General features: G+C 48.3%; 1 protein-coding gene across 1 annotated transcript in view; it reads right to left on the reverse strand.

Annotated features, from left to right (window-relative positions):
• Positions 1 to 21410, reverse strand: part of EEA1 (early endosome antigen 1) — a 497109-nt gene that overhangs the window by 14186 nt on the left and 461513 nt on the right. Inside the window, exon 28 of the mRNA XM_069228969.1 lies at positions 11432 to 11530. Within this exon, the coding sequence (XP_069085070.1) occupies positions 11432 to 11530 (99 nt within the window). The remainder of the gene's footprint in view (positions 1 to 11431; positions 11531 to 21410) is intronic.

A 21410-nucleotide genomic window follows, 5' to 3' on the forward strand; every position in this document is an offset into this window, starting at 1 on the left:
CTACACCTCTTCTTCCCTAAATTGTACAGTCTTTGATTCCCTGTCCGGGGGAGCGATAGGGAATGCGTTGTTGTAATTTAGCAGTGATCAGATTAAGCATTAGCAGAAGACATCTTGTATTTAGTTATTATTGTGAACATTTTGCGGAATCCATTTTGTATTCATGGCAGCCATTTTCTCTGCTACATGCTGCCATGTGCTCACCATGTGCTCTGTCCTACCTTTCTGTTAACTGCTCTTGAAATCTGCCTAGTGACAAGTTATATTTAGCATCTCTTACTTTCGCACATGCTCAGTAAGGTCTGCAGCTGTTAGTCCTTGGAAACTGTTAGCTCCTCCTACCTGTCGACTGTGCATTTTCCACATGACCTTACATGTATACAAGTCTTGTTTCCATAATTGTACCATCTCCTTTTAGCCTCTGTGTGGGTATAAAAGGACCATGCTCTCTCAGTTCAGTGTGCTACTTCAGACATTACCCTAGGGTGCTGTTTGAACTGTAGTACCACCTCATGAGGTTAATAAACTTTTGTCTTTTATTCCAGTTTCTGTGCCAACTTCTTCCTACATGGTCTGAGGACTTTGTGCAGAGAAAGGTGAACCCCTTGCACTAGTAGGCCTTGCTGAGGCTTACTTCAACAGCGTCAGAGGATGAAGAAACCTGGATGACAAGGATCTCAGGTGTAGGGTGTTGGGTAAGGTTATTTGGGTCATTCGGCGCAGGCTTATGGCAGCGGGCAATCATTCTATTCACAGGAGCCCCTGTGATGGGTTTGGACCAGGTCCCCAGTAGGACGTCCGTAAGTGCTTCATTGAAGGGAAGAAGGGGTTCCGAGCTGGAGGCCCCAGGCTGAAGCACTTCGGTCAGGAGGTTAGGCCAGACATCCACAGAAGGAAGCTCCAGGTTCAAAACCTCAGCCTCCCTTCTCACCACCATAGAATAAGACGCTCCCTCGTCCGTAGCCACGGTACGGGGAGAAACCATGCCAGTGTCAGGTGAGGTGTCCTACCCACTGGCATCACCCAAATCCTGTACCCAGTCCAGTTCAGGCTCAAGCTGGTCTTCTAAAGGGTCCAGCGAGCGACCCCTCTACTCTATATGTGTATCCATGCCCATAGTAATAGGGTTCAGGATCAACCCTGGGCACAACAGAGCCCACTGAAAACGGAAACGGCATCGAGCTACATCGTTCCGGCTCTGGGTCGTCATGAATGTGTATAGGGTCGACGTCGATTGTGGGCCCAATCGGCGCCAGAAGCGTCGACGCCCGACCCGACCAGGTTTGGGACGGATCTGGAAGTGGATCATGAGGTGCCCTCCGGAGTGGGACCGAAGTCGTCGGCTCAAAACTCGAGGAGGACCTCACCGACTTCCCGGTGTCCGAAGACAGTGGGGGTGGGTCAGGGTGCCTAAATATGAGGCGTATGGCCTCACAGAACTCCTTAAGTTGGGCAGGGGTAGCCCTGGCTCCTGGAAAATCGGGGAGTCTTGGAGTGGACCCAGACTGAGGCTCGGAGGACGCAGGCCTAGCACGTCAACGCTCTTCCCACATCTCATCATGCGAGCGACGGGGCCGAAGTCGAAGAATGTTTCGCCTTCTTCGATGACTTCTTCTTACGCGAATGTCCAGATGACTTGGATGAAGAAGAATGGTGGTGATTTCACGACCGGTCTCCTAACCTTCCACTCAAACGGAACCGGGAACGATGCAGAGTCGAGTGTCAGACCACCATGAGCTTCAGGGACCACTCCCTCAGAGCTTTTGAGTTCACGGCCCAACACTCGGAGCACAACTTCGGGTCGTGCTCCAAACACCAGACGCACACGAGGTGTGGATCCGTCACCGACATCATGCGGTGACAGGAGTCGCAGGCCTTTAATCCGGTCTTACGGGACATCCCTTGACGCAAACCAAAACTCAACAAATTTGATGAATTGTTGCAGTTAGTCAAAAAAAATGACGGGGGTAGCTCATCTGCGGATGGGCTGGAGTGGAAAGAAAAGAACTGACAGCGCGCCGGGGTGGTGTCTATGTATGACGCAACGTCATCACGGCGACCACGACACCAACAACACCCGCGGAGTTGACCGACATCACCTAATGGCGCGCAGAGGTACTGGGTGAAGAAAAAATCTCCGGATCCAGTCTGACGCCTGGGGAAATTCTAAGGTAAGGAATCTGCAACTAGAAGTCTCTTTCAGATTCTAATGTTGCCCGGCACTACTTGAATTTAAAATGTTTCTCTTGAGAACTGATACTAGAGGTTGAGCAGCGATTCTAGTAAAATTGTGTTGTAGCCCCCTCAGATTCTATTTATTAAATTGTTAGGCGTACACCCTCTAAAAAGAATGGCTCAATTTCTGACAACTGGCCAAACAACTTACTAAAGCATCAGCTGGTCATGAGCCTTCCAGAAATAGAAGTTGTTCCTTCCTGAGGCCCAGATCCACTAAATGGTGTTCCACAACATCCCAGCATCTACCCCACAGACTCTTTCCACAGCTGAGGCCATTTTAAATGTGAAGCCACTAAATGTGTATGTTACTAAACCTTAAGAGCTAGGCAGGGCTTCAAAGAGAGACTACTTTTGTCAGACACCCTTGAGTTACCCCATGCACTCCATTATGGGTCACACATGCTAGCTAGAATGTGGCTCTACCAGGAATAAGTGTTTTTATTTCCATGAATATGATGAAGTCTCTTGTCAGATTTAATGTAAAACAACATCTTTTTCAGTAGCCTAAGCGAGATGCAAGCATGTAAAGGCATTGCACTGAACAGGTCTTAAAATCACCAAAACTTTGTTACTGTCCTTGTGACACATGGAAGTATAATCTGAAGGATGTTCGTAAGTTCAAGATGTATGTAAAATGATGTAAACCTAGTTAAATTCGTAGGGGATTCACCTTACCAATGGACCAATTAAAGTTCCAAAAATGGGGAAGGGATCTCATTGTTTCAGAACCTGGCATTATTAATTTGTGCGTGCGTAAATCTTGCATTGAATATTGTGTAATAAATATTGTGGGAAAGATTGATAGGACAGGGAATCAAATAGTTTGATAAACATGGAACTACAATGCTCAGTCCTATGGCAAAGTCTGGTCATCCAAATAAAATTGGCTCCCACAGGCAGAGATTGATCGCGTTTCACTTGATCTCATCTGACAACAAGAAAGTATCTTTCATCCACTTTTACTCTCTACACCTGCTTGACAGTGTCTACAACAGCCGGTGATTTAGGAGAGGTATATTACTGCAATTAGTAACCCATTCACTACATTGTATTTTCAAAGGCATTCAGCACCCACGGGATAGTTATGCACAATGAAAACTGTGACATCAATGTTGATAAAACATCTGAGGAATATAAACAAATATCAGTCTGATCTATTATAAAAAAGCAAGATGTAGAAGTTACTTACCTTCGGTAACGAAATATCTGGTAGAGACATTCTAGTTGCAGATTCCTTACCTTAGAATTTTCCCCCAGATGTCAGACTGGATCTGGAGATTTTTTCTTTGAGCAATACCCTTGGGCGTCTGTCGACTCCGCAGGCATCGTTGGCATCATAGTAGCTCTGATGATGTCGGGAGTAGTACATAGACGCCGCCTCAGCCCGGTGACTCCAGTTTCTTTTAACAACTTTCCACGCTGGAGCTCACGCAACAGGAAGACGTATTGGCAACCTTACAGCGCCAAATAGATAACGGCGACGCGTTGGAGTCGGATTGCCTTGAGGTGCGTGGCAGAATTGTAGAACTCTGGGATAGACTGGATAATTATGTCTGCCAGACTTATAGGCAGCGGCTGTTTCGGGAGGGGGACCGCTCTGGGCATATGTTGGCTTGGCTCCTCTGGGGGGATCATCCTGTTCCTATCATCCAGTTGCTCTGTGGTCCTTCTGGAGAAAAGATTTTGGGACAGCTGCGGGTGAATTTGCACCTGCGGGCTATTTATGTCACACCATGTGGTGTAAGTGTGACCCGGATACGGGATTACTGGGATGGTCTGCGGATGCCTCGCCATAGGGAGGCCCAGTCAGAGGAGTTGGAGGGGGAGGTATCCTTGGACGATCTGGTGGAGGCGTTGGGAGGAATGGCGTCCGGGAAAGCGCCTGGTCCTGAAGGGCTACCAGTCAAATTTTACTGAACTTATCCCACTGTGATTCTGCTGCGACTATTGGAAATGCTTCATGAGGCGGGTGGAGAGGGCCTTCTCCTGGAGAATATGCGGGAAGCACTGATAGTCATGCTACCGAAACCTGGGAAGGCGGCGGACGACCCGGACTCCTATAGACCGTTATCCATGCTAAACGTGGATGTTAAATTGTTGGCCAAGGTTTTGGCCTCTCGTTTCAGTCGAGTGGTGACACATTTGGTACAGAGTGATCAATGCAGATTTATACCGGGGAGGCGGACTCATATGAACATACGCCGCTTAACACATATACTACACGAGACCCGCGACTCCATGTTTCCCGCAGCCCTGGTAGCTCGAGATATGGAGAAAGCGTTCAATCCTTTATTCTGGGAATACTTATGGGAGGTGATGCGTAGGATGGGTATAGGCCCCGTCTTTCTATCCTGGGTGTGTCTTTTATAAACAGCACCTCGGGCGAGAGTGAGTACGGGGGCGATAGTATCTGAGTCCTTTACTATCGAACAAGGCACCCAGCAGGGGTGTCCCTTGTCGCCACTGCTGTTCGTGTTGGCTATGGAGCCTCTGGCCATACAACTATGGTCTGGGCTAGATGGGTGGGGCATCCGTGTGGGGACAAGAACGCATATAATATCACTGTATGCTGATGAGGCCCTTGTGTATGTCACAGACCCGGAGCAAGCGGTCCCCCTCTTGTTGGGTATGATGGACATCTTTGGGCAGGTATCGGGCCTCCAAAGCAATCGGCACAAAACGGTATTATTCCCGATGGCAGGTCTGTCGACATTGGTGTCAGAGCTACCCTGTTTGGGGCTGTCTTGGGATGCTGAGTCCTTTACATATTTAGGCGTTCGAGTGACGCACTCCCCACATCTGCAATTTACTCTAAACATGGGAAGAGTACTGGAGGGCCTCCGCGCCTCTGTTCAATTCTGGACCTCCCTCCCATTATCGGTTATGGGTAAAATCGCACTTAGTAAAATGATCGTTTTCCCCCGGTGCCTGTATGTCATGCAGAATTCACTCTGTGAGCTTCCTCTCTCATTATTCCGGCAGCTGGATAGATTACTATTATCTTTAGTCTGGGCAGGCAAAAGATGCAGAGTCCGCATGGAACTCCTGAAATTGGAACTGGCTAATGGGGGCCTGGGACTGCCAGACCTCAACCTATATTACCTAGCGGGGATACTACAGTACGCAGTCCGGTGGTGTGAGGACACTCCTAATTGGGAAAAGGATTTCTTAACTGGCTCTGTCTGCGTGGAGCGTGTAGGAAAGTACCATCTTGCCTGGCATGTTACCCCCATTTTTTTTACTTGTGTGTTGGTTTGTTTTTGCCTGTCTCACTGGGATCCTGCTAGCCAGGACCCCAGTGCTCATAGTTGTGACCTGAAAGTGTTCCCTGTGTGGTGCCTAACTGTGTCACTGAGGCTCTGCTAATCAGAACCTCAGTGCTTATGCTCTCTCTGCCTTTAAAACTGTCACTGCAGGCTAGTGACCATTTTTACCAATTCTAATTGGCACACTAGAACACCCTTATAATTCCCTAGTATATGGTACCTAGGTTCCCTAGGGCAGTGTTCCCCAACCCCCGGGCCGCGGATAATTTTTCCTGCGTGCTGATTGGCTGAGTGACTTGGGTGAATTGGCCACCGCAGAGGAGTGTCGCCTGCGAAGGATGCGAGTGGATGAACATGCTGATCGCGAATTGGAACTCTTGCATGACATGATTAATGAGTTATCTGGTGTGCGAGAGAGTGAGGGGGAGGACCCCTTAACAGATGCTTCCACCTGCTGAGCTCTGGACATAGTTGGTCCACTCAAGGAATGAGGTTGGCAGTTATAGAGCATGGCTGTGGGTTTTGAGGTATCATGGTGGGTGTGTCGCCAGGGTTGGATTTTGATGTGGGGGTCGTCATGAGTGGAACTCCTCCTCATCCTTGTCCCTGATTTGTATATGGACTGTTGTCCAGTTGCCCCCCACCCTTGGCTGCCTGTGCATGATACCTTCGATGTCGTATGGGCATTGTTGCACTAACTTCTGTTCTGTCATTGCTCACTATAATCACAGTGTTCTGTCTGTTTGATAGTTAATGTATTGAAATGCACTGCACTGAATATGTAGTGGTTGGCGCCACTAGTCAATGTACCTAATATGTTTGAGGTGGTTGGTTCGACCTAGTCTAGTACTATAAATGTTTATTTCTCTATGCCTACTAGGTCAGAGCACAATGTGTGAACTTGGGTGGGGGCCTCGAACGGGTACTGCCATTGGTTGGTCGACTGACTGTACTTTAAATGTAATCTGCTATGATGTTGTGCATAGTTATTTGTGTTCCTTTCTATACATAAATAAACAATAAAAATAAAAAAATGTAAAAAAAAACTTTCCACGCCAAAGCACAGAGCCGCTAAGAACACAGATTGCTGTGCGAGAGCTAAGGACCTGAAGGGGGAATTCCTGCCCCTAGAAATCAGTTTGCAAGCGGGGAGCATGGGTGGGTCGGTAAGGAACACCACTTCGTCAGGGTGCACAGACAAGAATGGAGGCTTGGAAGAAAGAGCTTGAAGCTCACTTACTCTGGGAGCAGAAGTGATTGCAACAAGAAAGACAGTTTTGAAAGTGAGGAGCCGTAAATGGCAATTATGCACCAGCTCAAATGGAGTACACATTAAGTAAGTAAGGACAAGATTGAGGTCCAACTGAGGCATGATAAAATGGAGTGGGAACAAATAAATGGATGAGACCTTTAAGGAATCGATTGACAATAGGAGACTTAAAGAGTGAGGGCTGATCAGGTAACCTAAGAAAGGCTGAAATAGCTGATAAATACCCTTTAAGGGGGCCCAAAGCAGAGCCCTGCGGGGCTAAAGAAAGAATGAACAACCTCAGAAAGAGGAGCAGAGAGGGGATCAACAGATTTGTTAGTACATTATGCCACAAACTTATACCAACAGGCGTATACCGTTTTGGTGGAGGGACGTCTGGCTGCCAAGATAACATTGCAGACTTAAGGTGTACGGTCAAAAGTTGTCAACTGCTGCCGCTTAATCTCCACGCATGAAGGTGGAGATTAGACAGGTTTGGGTGGTGAACCGTCCCCTGTTACTGCGACAGAAGATCCGCCCGAAGAGGCAGTCTGCGTGGAGGATTGGTAGCCATGCTCAATAGCTCTGGATTCCATACTCTCCGTACCCAGTCCGGAGCCACCAAGATAACTTGGGCCCGATAATTCCTGATCTTCTTGAGAACTCTGGGCAGAAGTGGTATAGGCGGAAAGGAGGCCTAAGTTCCACTCGAGACGAAAAGAGTCTGCGAGCGAGTGCTGCCTTGGAAACTTCAACGCGCATAACAGCTGACATTGCGCGTTCTCTACAGAGGCGAACAGATCTAACCAAGGCTTTCCCCACTGCTGAAAAAGACCTTGTGTCACCTCTGGATGGAGACGCCATTCGTGATCGGCTGTGCATCGGCGGCTTATTTCGTCTGGTCAGGCGTTCAGAGAGCCAGCCAGATGTTGAACCACAAGGGTAATGCCCTGATGTTCCAGCCATGTCCAGAGGCGTAGTGCCTCCTGACAAAGGGTCCAGGACCCTACTCCACCCTGTTTGTTGCAGTACCACATGGTGGTATTGTTGTCCATGAACACTTGCACTACTTTCCCTTTGAGAGAAGGAAGACATTTTTCAACGCAAGCCTGATTGCCCGGAGCTCCAGAAGATTGATATGGAGCCCAGACTCCGCTGGACACCAGAGGCCTCTGATCACGGCCTCTCCCATGTGGCTGCCCCAACCCAGAAGTGACGCATCTGTCACAATGGATAGATCTGGCTGGGGAAAGGAGAGGGATCTGCTGTGGACCCAATGCGGACCAGAAAGCCGCCACTGCAGGTCTTTCCTAGTCCCCACCGACATCTGGACCATGTTGGAGAGATTTCCCTGATGCTGCGCCCACTGGAACTTCAAAGCCCACTACAGAACCCGCATAAGCCATCTGGCCTGTGTCACTAGCAGGATGCAGGAGGCCATGAGGCCAAGCAGCCTCAGAGTCAGTCTCACCAAAACTCAAGACAGAGGCTGAAAAATCAGAATCATAGCCTGAATATCTTGGATTTGTTTTTCGGGAGGATAAGCCCTAAACTGCACTGTGTCCAGAACAGCTCCGATAAAAGGGAGAGTCTGAGAGAGAGTCAGGTGTGACTTTGGCACATGGATAGTGAACCTCAGCGTGTGCAGGAGGTTTGCCGTAGTCTGAAGTTGGGAGGTGACTTTCAGTGTCAAGTTTGCCTTCAACAGCCAGCCATTGACGTAGGGAAAGACTGAAATCCCTACCGGCGCAGATGAGCTGCAACAACTGCCATCACTTTCGTGAACACCCAAGGGGTGCTGGTAAGGCCGAAGGGTAGCACGGTAAACTGAAAGTGCTTGTGATCTACCACGAATCGTAGGTGACATCTGTGGGCAGGTGGGAATGTGGAAATACGTGTCTTGCAAGTCCAACGCTACCATCCAGTCTCCTGGGTCTAAGGCAGACACTACCTGAGCCACGGTGAGCATTTTTAATTTCTCCTTCTTGAGGAAGTAGAGGTCCCGAAGGTCTAGGATAGGACACAAGCCCTTGTCCTTTTTCGGCACCAGAAAGTAGCGGGAATAACAACCACAACCTGCTTCTGGCACAGGGACCTTCTCTATTGCTCCCTTCGCCAAGAAAGCTGCGACTTCTTGGCGGAGAAGTGCCAAATAATCCTCCAGAAGATGTCTGACTGATGGAGGCATGGCTGGTGGGGCAGATTTGAAGGGGGGGTAATAGCCCTTTCAAACTATCTGCAAAACCCACCGGTCCATAGTGATGGATTCCCAGTGGGGCAGGTGATGGCGAATCCTGCCGCCAACTGGATCGGAGTGAGGGGATAGACTAAGAGGGTTTGGAGGCTGCAGCGCGGGTAGGGGTGGACTGTGCAGACCTCTGGTTCCCTGTTCCATGCCCACGGCCACGCAGTGGCTGAACAGCCTGGGCTGCACGGTGGCTGGGTTGGTGACGTGACAGGGAGCCCCTTCTGTGGTCATGAAAGGGGCAAAAGGCAGACTGTTGGGGTTGAGGGGCAGTGGAAAGGCCAATGGACCGAGTCATAGCCCGGGAGTCCTTGAACCACTCCAAGACTGAGTCTGCCTTGTCTCCAAAGAGACGGGGGCCATCAAAGGGCATGTCCATAAGAGACTGCTGGCCATCCCCCGAAAAACCAGAATTACGCAACCAGGCGTGGCGCCTCAAGGCCACTGTCGTCGCAACCGATCTGACTAGAGAGTCAGTTATGTCCAGCCCACATCAGATCGTGAACTTTGCCGCATCTCTCCCATCGGTGACAGCTTGGGAGAGGATAGTACAGGCCTCATCCGGTATCTGTGGCAGAACTTACGCAACCGTATCCCACAGAGAGTGGGTATAGCGGCCCAAAAGGCATGCAGTGTTCACAGACATCAGCGTGAGACTGGAGGAAGAAAAAATCTTCCCAAATTGTTCCAGCCTTTTTGATTCCCTAGCCGGGGATGAGGAAGGGAATGTGCCCAAGGAAGAGGAAGCCTGGATGACAAGACTCTCAGGTGTGGGGTGTTAGGACAGGAATTTAGGGTCGTTCAAGGCAGGCCGATGGCGGCGTGCGATAAACCTGTTCACAGGAGCCCCTGTGTTGGGTATGGACCAAGTACCCAAGAGGTCTTCAGTGAGGGCTTCATTGAATGGCAGAAGGGGCTCAGATGTGGAAGCCCCTGGCCGAAGCACCTCCGTCAGGAGATTTGACCTGACCTGAACAGTAGGCAGCTCAAGGCCAAGGACCACAGCCACCCTACTGACCACCATAGTATAAGTTGCTCCCTCCGCCGTAGCCACGGTAGGAGGAGACAGCATGCCAGCATCTGAAGAAGTGTGCAGGCCGCTGGCCTCGTCCAACTCCTGTGTCCAGTCCAAATTAGGGTATTTCTGGTATTCATAAGGGTCCAGGGACCCCTCCAATTCTTCCCCGAATTCATACCCATAAGAAAAAGGGTCCAAATCCGACCTGGGGTGAGTAGGCCCCATCGAAGCCAGAGAATGTGTCGGCCGATGCCATTCCGACGCCGAGCCATCGGTGATTAGGATTGGGTCGCCGTTGATGGTGGCCACCACCGGCGTCTGGCACGCCGACAATCGAACTGGCGCTGGGGAAGGTCTCAGTGGTACGACCAGTGTCAGTGCGGATTTGCGAGCAGATCCAGAGGGGACCTCGGTGGCCGGAGCCGAAGCCACTGGTGCGAAACCTGAAGGCCCCCCTGACCAAATCCCTTGGGCTTGAAGGCGCTGTATCGGGGCCAGCCTGCCCAAAAATGAGGCCTTTGTAATTGGGCTGGGGTCGCTCCGGCTCCTGGAAATTCAGGGAAGCGTGGAATGGACCCAGAAGCAGGCTCCGAATCCGGAGGCCCCGAGCGTTGACGCTCCTCCTGCGTCGCATCAGCCAAACAATGGTGAAGTCAAAGGGTGATGGGACCGCTTGGACGACTTCTTACCTGTGCCCGAAAATTTGGAGGAAGAAGAATGGTGTGGTTTCGCGAGCAGTCTCGAGACCTTCCCCTCGAGCGAGACCGGGACCTACAAGGAGTCAAGTGCCAGACCGCCATGAACTTGAGGGACTGATCCCTCAAGGACTTCGGGTGCGTTGCCCGGCACTCGGAGCACGACTCTGGATGATGGTCGTGCTCCAAGCACCACAAACAGGCCCGATGCGGATCTGTCACCGACATCATGCAATGACGGTCCTCACACGGCTTGAAACCAGTCTTCGGGGACATCTCGACACACCAAAAACTCACCCCCCAAAAAAAATCAACAAAACGGTCAAAATCAGACAAAAAGAGACCAGGGTAGCTCCCTCTGGATCAGCGCGTGGCATGGAAAGAAAAGAACCGTCACTGCGCTGCGCTGAGGTGGCGTATATGTACTACTCCCGACGTCACCACGGCGACTACGACGCCAACGACGCCTGCGGAGTCAACAGACACCACCTACTGACACGCAAGGGTATTGCGCAAACAAAAAATCTCCGGATTCAGTCTGACGCCTGGGGGGAAATTCTAAGGTAAGGAACCTGCAACTAGAAGTTTCTATCTGATATGCTGTCTATAATCAAGCTGCATGTGAATGTGAAAACATTTGTCTATGAAGGAACAATCAAAAAACATTGTGGACACCACAATTAATAGCAGCATAATCAAAAGACATTACATAGTACATACCTTTCTCACAGTTACAGAAAATCCTTTGCCACATTCCATACAGTTCTGCACTTCAGTGTCATCAGCCCACTTTCTATTGAGTGCCTGCGTATGTTTGATCTGCACAGATGTCATAAAGAGAACAAGAACATTTATGACCCTTTTCCTGTTGCACTTTAAAACCACAGGTGCATATTTAAGTATCAAAACCTCTTCCTAGTAAATCAACTACTCCCTAGTACAATATATTTTCCAGATGTTTAATCTCTAATCATATTTATGTAAACCTCAAACATGTTTGTTTTCTATCTGTTTTGCTGCAATGGCTTCCTAATAATTGCATTAAATGCATTCACATTTGAAACTGAACGCCCAGATCTTCCTGTCCAATCAAGATTTACAAGTTTCAACACCAATGCAGGTTAGGTCCGAGTTAAGGACAGCGTAAAACAAACTAAACAACTGAGGTAATACTGGACATATACATTCTTAGATTATCCAAATACTGAAAACCATATGCCATGATGTTACGCGCAGCGGTGCGGTGCTAAGTGAGATTGCATGTGCACACGGCAGCAAAACAAATGTAGAGAAATATTTACACAGTAATACAGCTGGTCTGCTGCAATAGTACACCAAGGTTGCCTTTTAAGTATCTGTGATGCCAAATGAAACACATTGGAAAAGGGGCAGATCGGTACAAAGCCTGACATTTTATTTCTGGAGACTCTCTTATCTAAAGCAACTGTGTTGATTTCTAATGTAAGTGACTAGATCAGTCAAACCAGCCTTTTTGCAACACTTTACGCAAACACACTTCTTAACAACACACTATAAGAACAAGTCACTTACTTCATTTACACATATTTTGGTGGATATTCTGTCTAACATCAGACTCCTCAACTTTAGAATACTCTGCAGGCAGCAGACTGGATCCAGAACTTTGCCCCCTCCAACTTTTTTTTAAAGCAGTGCTCCAGTGTGCCGCTAAGTGGTGGTGTGCAGCTTCTCGCTGACCTTGTTCCACCCAGGAAGTGACGCACCGGGGAAGCATATAGGTGCTATCCAGTCACGGCTCGCATCGCTTAAACAGGGTGGAGGCAGCGCGAGACGGGGAGGGGAAGGGGGGACACGGTAGGGAGGAGTACATTAAATTATTATTATTTTTTTAATTAAAAAACACCTGATCCTCCAACCAGTGCCTCTCTCCTTTCCAGCGTCGCTGCAGGCACAGGATCCCAGCCTGCCCAAGTCCTGATGCTTCTCAAAGCCAGGCACTCCCAGGCAGACGGGAGCCTGTGCATTCTCTTGCCGGCCTACTGTACATGTGATTTGGCCAGCTCATGGCGGCCGGCCAAACACACATGCGCTTTGGGGGGTGGGGAGAGTGCTGAGCACTCCACTTCAATGCACGGCACCCCGCCCCTGTCAGAACGAAAGAATAAACAGTTTATTATCCTTTCGTTGCAAAAGGTTTGCAGCTTCTGCTGTGGGTGGGGGGGTGGCTCAACGCTCCTCCACCCTTATGGAGGAGCCGCCCCTGGCGCTATCCCTGTGAGCTGACATAAGTTTCTTCAGTGTCCCTTTCCGCTTCCTCAGATGCCAACAATTGTCAGTAGCAGTGTGCAGATCTCTAATTTGGGACCTTTTTAGATAGAATTGGGATTTGGGAGGGCAGTGAGGAATTTGCAGTTAGATAGAGTATCCTCTAGATAAGAGTATCCACTAGAAAGAGTGTTTCCAAAACTAAGTAACTTGTTTTTCTGACAGAAACTCTAACTGCAGATTCCTCACCTTTAGAATAGATACCAAAGCAGTACCTCCCAAGTTGGAGGGTTTGTGGTGCGGACTTGGACCAAAAACTCCTTTAGGTCCAAACAGGCAAAATGCCCTTCCTATGGAACCTGGAGGTCAAGGCAGTAATGCTTCATGAACATGTGCACTGACACCCATGTCGCGGCCTGACAGATGCCAGAAGAGGCACCTTGCGCGCTAACACCATGGTAGCAGCACTGGTCCAGGTGGAATGAACCCTCATCCTTCTGGAAACTGCATCTTGGCCTATACATAGCAGATCTTGATGCAAAGGACTATCCACCTTAAAGTCCTTTTCAAAACACTATTTCCTTTTTGGCCCCCGAGAATCCCACAAAAAGCTGACTGGCCACCGGATGATCTTTGGTGCAATGAGCGTAAAAGCTTATGGCTCTTTTGGGGTCAAGAAGATGGAGCCTTTCCTCCTCTTTTGAGGGGTGAGGCAGAGCAAAGAATGCTGGGAGGGTGATGGATTGGCAACTGTGAAAAGGTGTCACGACTTTAGGCAAGAGTGTCACCCCAGTGCGCAACATCAATTTGAGAACAAGCATTTGCAATGCAATGGGTCTCACGTTTACTAAAGCTATTAGCGTTGTAAACTCTTAACCAGACTTTTCTTGCCACATAAACTTAAAGGTAAAACAGTTTCACATAAGTGAGCCGACGGCCACCATGAGCGCAAAGCAAACACACAAAAAGAAACAGAAGTCCGCTCGCAGTGAAACTTATGGGCAGAAGTGCCATTATTCATGTAACCGCAAAAGTGCAATTATCCATGTAACCGGCAAAAGTGCAAATATCCATGTAACCGGCAAAAGTGCAAATATCCATGTAACAGGGTCGATGTCATAGGAACACGTTTTTAGTGTGCGACCAGAAAAGAAGGCAAAGAGTGAAAGAAAGCAGCATCTACTAAGCTGGTACACATAAAACTGATAGCATGGGTGTGTACATGGACAAAGAACAGGAAAATACTTAATAAAAATCCTAAAATGCTGGACTTGTTACAGGGTACAAAATATTATTTTATGAAAATAAAAGCGTGTCTTTGCCTGGGCACAGAATGGTTTAACATAAGAATGGATGCAGGAAAATGAAGCGCTTGGATTCCCTGCCACTTGAGAATGCTACAGTGTTGTCTATGCTGGGCCTCGGTGGGACTAATGGACAGGGCAGGCCCATGCTTTGCAAAGACCAATAGGACCACCATGGGACAGAGTGGAAGAGTTCTGGTTCTCCAAAATATGTACTGGTGGGCCCACTGGCACCCCCGCACAATGTAACCACTGGGTTAAAGAGAGGGCACTGTGTGGCCATAAAGATAGGATGGTGGGTAGATATAAAGTAAGGTTTCATTTTAACATGTAGGTTAGCATAGGGTTAGTACACTTACTTTTGAATCTATTTTAGTCAATGTAGTGGTAATCTCAGAAGTGGTAATCTCAACAGTGGTAATCTCGGAAGTGGTGATCACAGTAGTAGTAATCCCTGCAGTGATAATTTGAACTGTGGTAACTTCAGCAGAGGTAATCCCTGCACTGGAAATCTCGGCTGTAGTAATCACAGTAGTGGTAACCCCTGCAGGGTTAATCTCAGAGGTAGTAATCACAGTAGTGGTAATAGCAGTAGTAATCTCAGTTAGTAATCACAGTAGTGGTAATCCCTGCAGTGGTATATTCAGAGGTAGTAATCACAGTAGTGGTAATATCAGTGGTGGTAATCCCTGCAGTGATAATTTCAACTGTGGTAACCTCAGCAGAGGTAATCCCTGCACTGGTAACCTCAGAGGTAGTAATCACAGTAGTGGTAACCTCAGCAGTGGTAATCCTTTCAGTGGTACTCTCAGAGGTAGTAATTACAGTAGTGGTAATTCAGCAGTGGCGACCCCTGCAGTGGTAATCTCATCGGTAGTAATCACAGTAGTGGTAATCTCAGCAGTGGCAACCCCTGCAGTGGTAATCTCAGAGGGAGTAATCACTGTAGTGGTAATATCAGTAGTGGTAATCTCAGTGGTAGTCATCACATCAGTGGTAATCTCAGCAGTGGTAATCCCTTCAATGGTAATCTCAAAGGTAGTAAGCCCAGTAGTGGTAATCTCAGCAGTGGTAATCCCTGCAGTGATCATTTCAACAGTGGTAACCTCAGCAGTGGTAACCCCTCCAGGGGTAGTCTCAGAGGTAGTAATCACAGTATTGGTAATATCAGCAATGGTAATCTCAGAGTTAGTAATCACAGTAGTGGTGATCTCTGCAGTGGTACTCCCAGAGTTAGTGATCACAGTAGTGGTAATTCAGCAGTGGTAATCCCTGCACTGGTAATCTCAGTGGTAGGAATCACAGTAGTGATAATCCCTGCAGTGGTAATTTCAGAGGTAGTAATCACAGTAGTGGTAATATCAGTGGTAGTAATCACATCAGTGGTAATCTCAACAGTAGTAATCCCTGCAGTGGTAATCTCAGAGGCAGTAATCCCAGTAGTGGTAATCTGAGCAGTGGTAATCTCAGAGTTAGTAATCAAAGTAGTGGTAATCTCAGCAGTGGTAATCCTTGCAGTGGTACTCTCAGAGGTAGTAATTACAGTAGTGGTAATTCAGCAATGGTGATCCCTGCAGTGGCAATCTCATTTGGTAGTAATCACAGTAGTGTTAATCTCAGCAGTGGCAACACCTGCAGTGGTAATCTCAGAGGTTGTAATCATGGTAGTGGTAATATCAGTAGTGGTAATTTCAGTGGTAGTCATCACATCAGTGGTAATCTCAGCAGTGGTAATCCCTTCAATGATAATCTCAGAGGTAGTAATCACAGTAGTGGTACCCTCAGGAGCGGTAATCCTTGCAGTGGTAATCTCAGAGGGGCTTATTTCACTGTAGTAGATTCTATGTAGCGGAATATGAACTCCGTTGAATTTTAGGTGGTGACATACAACCGTTCATACTGGGTCCTCGGTCTGATATGTTCATTACATTTGCGTGAATAACGCTCAAACATTTTTTGTTTATAGGGAACAGAAGTCCGCTCGCAGTGAAATTTATCGGCAAAAGCGCAATTATCCATGTATCCACAAAAGTGCAATGGTCGATGTCATGCAAAGCGCTCGACTTCTGCCCATCGAGATCGCACTGCCAACTAAATAAAGAGGAGAAATAGTGCAGAAACCATACAGAGAACATGGAGCTTTGCGCGCAACCCTAAAAATTTGGTGAAGGCTGGCGGCACCCAAAGAGATTAAACTGATGGCATTTAGGGAACAGGCTTTTTGAGAGTCTGAAGAAATAATGAGCAGCTATAGACTGACTCAAAAATGGTACACATGAAGAGCGTTAGAACTAAAGCAAGTTCCCCCTGTGGCAATTACAAATGGTTTGGGAGTGAACAAGACCGTCAAACCTTTAATAAATGTTATTACAACAGGTGAATTAAACATGCATGGATGGTCCAGCAAACGCACAACGGCAGACAAATAACCTTTAATAGTGTCCATTAAAGACCCTGCTGGGCTGGGCCAGAGATAAAACTGAAAACAAAACATCCACCAGTTTTGCTTGGAGCCAGGGGTGCGGGGTGTCGGTATTGTGGACTCCACACCAGGCCACAAATTTGTCCCAGTGCTTTGCGTAAACAGATTTTCTAGATGGACATCAGGCTGCAAGGATGACCTCAGCAGGTAGACTGAATACAGTCAACTGACACCACTCAAACTCCATGCAGGGAGGTGTAGACTGGGAGGCTCTTGTGCAGAACCCGGCTCTGCTTCTGCAACAGAAGTTCTTCCCGGAGCAGGAGCATGATTACAGGACAAATGCTCATGCTCGAAAGTTCTGGGTATCTTTTGGACCTGGCTTTTTGACAGGGACATCCCCAAACTTTTTGCCTCCTTCCTCCTATTTTTTCTGAGCTGTTGTTGTTGGCTTTTGACCTCTGGGCACTTTACCACTGCTAACCAGTGCTAAAGTGCATATGCTCTCTGTGTAAATGGTACTATTGATTGGTTTATCCATGATTGGCTATTTACTTATAAGTCCCTAGTAGAGTGCACTATATGTGCCTAGGGCCTGTAGATTAAATGCTGCTAGTGGGCCTGCAGCACTGGTTGTGCCACCCACTTCAGTAGCCCCTTAACCCTGTCTCACGCCTGCCATTGCAAGGCCTGTGTGTGCAGTTTCACTGCCACTTCGACTTGGCATTTAAAAGTACTTGCCAAGCCTAGAACTCCCTTTTTTCTACATATAAGTCATCCCTAATGTGTGCCCTAGGTAACCCCTAGAGCAGGGTGCTGTGTAGGTAAAAGGCAGGACATGTACCTGTGTAGTTATATGTCCTGGTAGTGTAAAACTCCTAAATTCGTTTTTACACTACTGTGAGGCCTGCTCCCTTCATAGGCTAACATTGGGGCTGCCCTCATACACTGTTGAAGTGGCAGCTGCTGATCTGAAAGGAGCAGGAAGGTCATATTTAGTATGGCCAGAATGGTAATATAAAGTCCTGCTGACTGGTGAAGTCGGATTTAATATTACTATTCTAGAAATGCCACTTTTAGAAAGTGAGCATTTCTTTGCACTAAAATCTTGTTGTGCCCTTCAATCCACGTCTGGCTAGGTTTTGTTGACAGCTCCTTGTGCATTCACTCAGACACACCCCAAACACAGGGTACTCAGCCTCACTTGCATACATCTGCATTTTGAATGGGTCTTCCTGGGAGGGAGGGTGGAGGGCCTGCCCTCACACAAAGGACTGCCACACCCCCTACTGGGACTCTGGCAGACAGGGTTGAACTGAAAGGGGGCTTGGTGCATTTCTTAGACACTCTTTGTAGTCACCCCCACTTCAAAGGCACAACTTAGTATAAAACAGGGCCTTTGCCCTACCTCACCAGACACTTGCTGGAGAAGAAACCTGAACCAGAAACTACATCCTGCCAAGAAGAACTGCCTGGCTGCTCAAAGGACTCACCTGTCTGCTTTTCTACCAAGGACTGCTGCCTTGCTGTTGGCCTGCTGCCTTGCTGAACTGCCTGGCTGCTCAAAGGACTCACCTGTCTGCTTTTCTACAAAGGACTGCTGCCTTGCTGTTGGCCTGCTGCCTTGCTGAACTCTTATCTGGCTGTAAAAGTGCTCTCCAAGGGCTTGGATAGAGCTTGCCTCATGTTCCCTGAAGTCTCAGGACCAAAAAGACTTCTCTCTTCCTCTTGGACGCTCCGTGCGCCGAACTTTTCGACGCACAGCTTGTTCTGCGACAAGAAAAACGCCGCACACCGACACTGATCGACGCGACGCCTTCGGGACGACCGAAACTTTGACGCACGGCCTCGCAAGGACAACGCCGCCCGACTTCCCGGGAGAAATCGACGCAACGCCTGCCGTGAGATCGAAACTTTGACGCACGGCCTCGCAAGGACAACGCCGCCCGACTTCCCAGGAGAAATCGACGTGACGCCTGCCGTGAGATCAAAACTTTGACGCACGGCCTCGCAAGGACAACGCCGCCCGACTTCCCGGGAGAAATCGACGCGACGCCTGCCGTGAGATCGAAACTTTGACGCACGGCCTCGCAAGGACAACGCCGCCCGACTTCCCAGGAGAAATCGACGCGACGCCTGCCGTGAGATCAAAACTTTGACGCACGGCCTCGCAAAGACAACGCCGCCCGACTCCGCAGGAGAAATCGATGCGACGCCTGCCGTGAGATCGAAACTTCAACGCACAGCCCCGCAGAACGACGCGCAGCCGGTAAACAAGCAGGAAAATCCACGCACAGACCCGGGACATCTGGTACTCCCCGCAAACCACAGTAAGAGACTGTCCGCGTGCCGGAAAACGACGCACGACTCCCCGCGTGGAAAATAACGACGCAAGTCCGTGTGTGCTGAGGAGAAATCGACGCACACACCAGTTTTCCACGTACCTCTTCTCCTGTGGCCCTCTGAGGAGATTTTCCACCAGAAACCAGGTACTTTGTGTTTGAAAGAGACTTTGTTTACTTTCTAAAGACTTAAGACACTTTATATCACTTTTCAGTGATATCCTTACAAATTCGTATTGCAACTTTGATCGTTTTGACCTGAAGATACCCAGATAAATATTATATATTTTTCTAAACACTGTGTGGTGTATTTTTATGGTGTTATGCTATGGTGTTGTATGATTTATTGCACAAATGCTTTACACATTGCCTTCTAAGTTAAGCCTGACTGCTCGTGCCAAGCTACCGGAGGGTGAGCACAGGCTGATTTTGGATTGTGTGTGACTTACCCTGACTAGAGTGAGGGTTCTTGCTTGGACAGAGGGCAACCTGACTGCCAACCAAAAACCCCATTTCTAACAGTATCCCACTCTTCAGGCCCAATTCGGAGCCACTAAAATGACTTGTGCCCCGCCATTCCTGATCTTCAAAACTCGGGACAGGAGAGTCATTGGTGGAAAGGCATACAGAAGTGCCATGAATCCCTGTAGCCTGATTAAGTCTACCACAGAGAGAGTTCGAGGGAACTCCAATGCATAGAATTTGTGACACTGCGCAATCTGAATGGTGCCAAAATGACCAAACAAAGACTCTCCCCACATTCAGAAGGCATCCTGTGCCAATTCAGGATGTAAGTGCTATTTCTGATCTGCAGTGCCGCTTGCTGAGCTTGTCTGCCATAGTGTTTAAAAATCCCAACAGATAGTTCATGATCAGGGAGGTGCCCTTACACTCAAGAGGCGGCGCACGGCCTTGACTGAGGACCCCTCTTTGCCTCGAATGTAGCAGTAACACAGGACAGTGGTGTTTTCTGTGAGAACCTGCACTGACTATTCCTTGATGGAGGACAGAAGGCCTTCAATGCCAGGTACGCAACTCCAATAGATTATGTGGAGCTGACCCACCCATATGCAAATAGGTCTTGACCCTGTGGAACAGTCCAACCTAAATTGCCAGACCAGGTCCTCTCTGAACTGTAACACAGGCATCCCAAGGCCAGTTTTGCTCCGATATGGCTTATCAGTCAGGAGCAGCTTGGTTCCAGTGGCATAGTGAACACAGGATCCCGTGTCTGGGGATTAACCATCTTAATTAGTCAGACTGAAGTATACAAAAAGTGACGGATGGAATGCTTGAATTAATTTCAATACTACAAAGAAAGGGCAATCCAAAAACTCCTTGTGAGCTTGGGTAACAGAGTAAACTGAAGTATATGGCCTACCAGGGATTCATTTAAAATGCTTATTTGACTTAATGAACAATATTTAAGCATTTGTTAAACACAATGCACTGAACTAAAATGTGAGAATAAATCAAAGTCAACTATGATCAACAATGGAACAAAACAAAAGCAGAGAAAAGAACGGGTGTATGAAAGTAATGTTACATTCTGTTTTTGTGCATTATATTCCAAACACAATTACATGAAATAATGTAAGGGGTACAAGAAATGCAATAAACATGCACCTGTCCAGTACATTGTTAGCAGGCCACAGGACAAGCAGGAGCTACCTGCGAGCGGCCTTTTACTCCTGATGTCCAGCGCCCAATCTATCATGGATTCTGAGTAAATGGGCCAAGTACCCCTTCAGCAGTTGACTAGTAGTAGGTGGTCCAGGCAGTCCTACCCTTTCTCGGGGGAGAGTTGGATACAAAGGGGTGAACACAGGCTAACAACTCAAAATAAGTGCAGTAGCAGCAATAAGTTATTGTCCAGCCAAATACTCACTTTCACAATAAAGGTATTTTATTTTACTGCTAAGACCACCAAGGGAAATAAAATATTTACAAACAACTACTCTTGCTAGTTCCAGTGACCCACTCTGGCATACTGGGGTCACCATACCTCTACTGTACATGGGCACCGACCCAACTGGGCCGGCAGATGCCTGCATTGTAGCCCCCCCTAGCATATGGGGTCACCAACTCTTCAATGTGCAAGGGCTACGGCCCACATGGCAATCCATCCACAGCAGCCTCTCATGGCATTTGTGGGTCACAGAGAGCTCCCTGCACATGTGCTCCGGCCCGATCTGTGCAGCAATAAGGATAGTACACTTTGGGATGGCCACTCCAGGCATACAGCGGTGGGCGTCGCTGACCTCTCACTACACAGGGCTCAGACCAGATCAGTTCAACAATATCCACAGAAGCCCCCCATCGCCCTAGCATGTGGGGGTTGCTGACTTCATCCTGCATACAGGCAGTGACCCAGTTGGTGCAGCAGC

Source organism: Pleurodeles waltl, chromosome 4_1 (genome assembly GCF_031143425.1).
Source record: "Pleurodeles waltl isolate 20211129_DDA chromosome 4_1, aPleWal1.hap1.20221129, whole genome shotgun sequence".
Taxonomy (NCBI): domain Eukaryota; kingdom Metazoa; phylum Chordata; class Amphibia; order Caudata; family Salamandridae; genus Pleurodeles; species Pleurodeles waltl.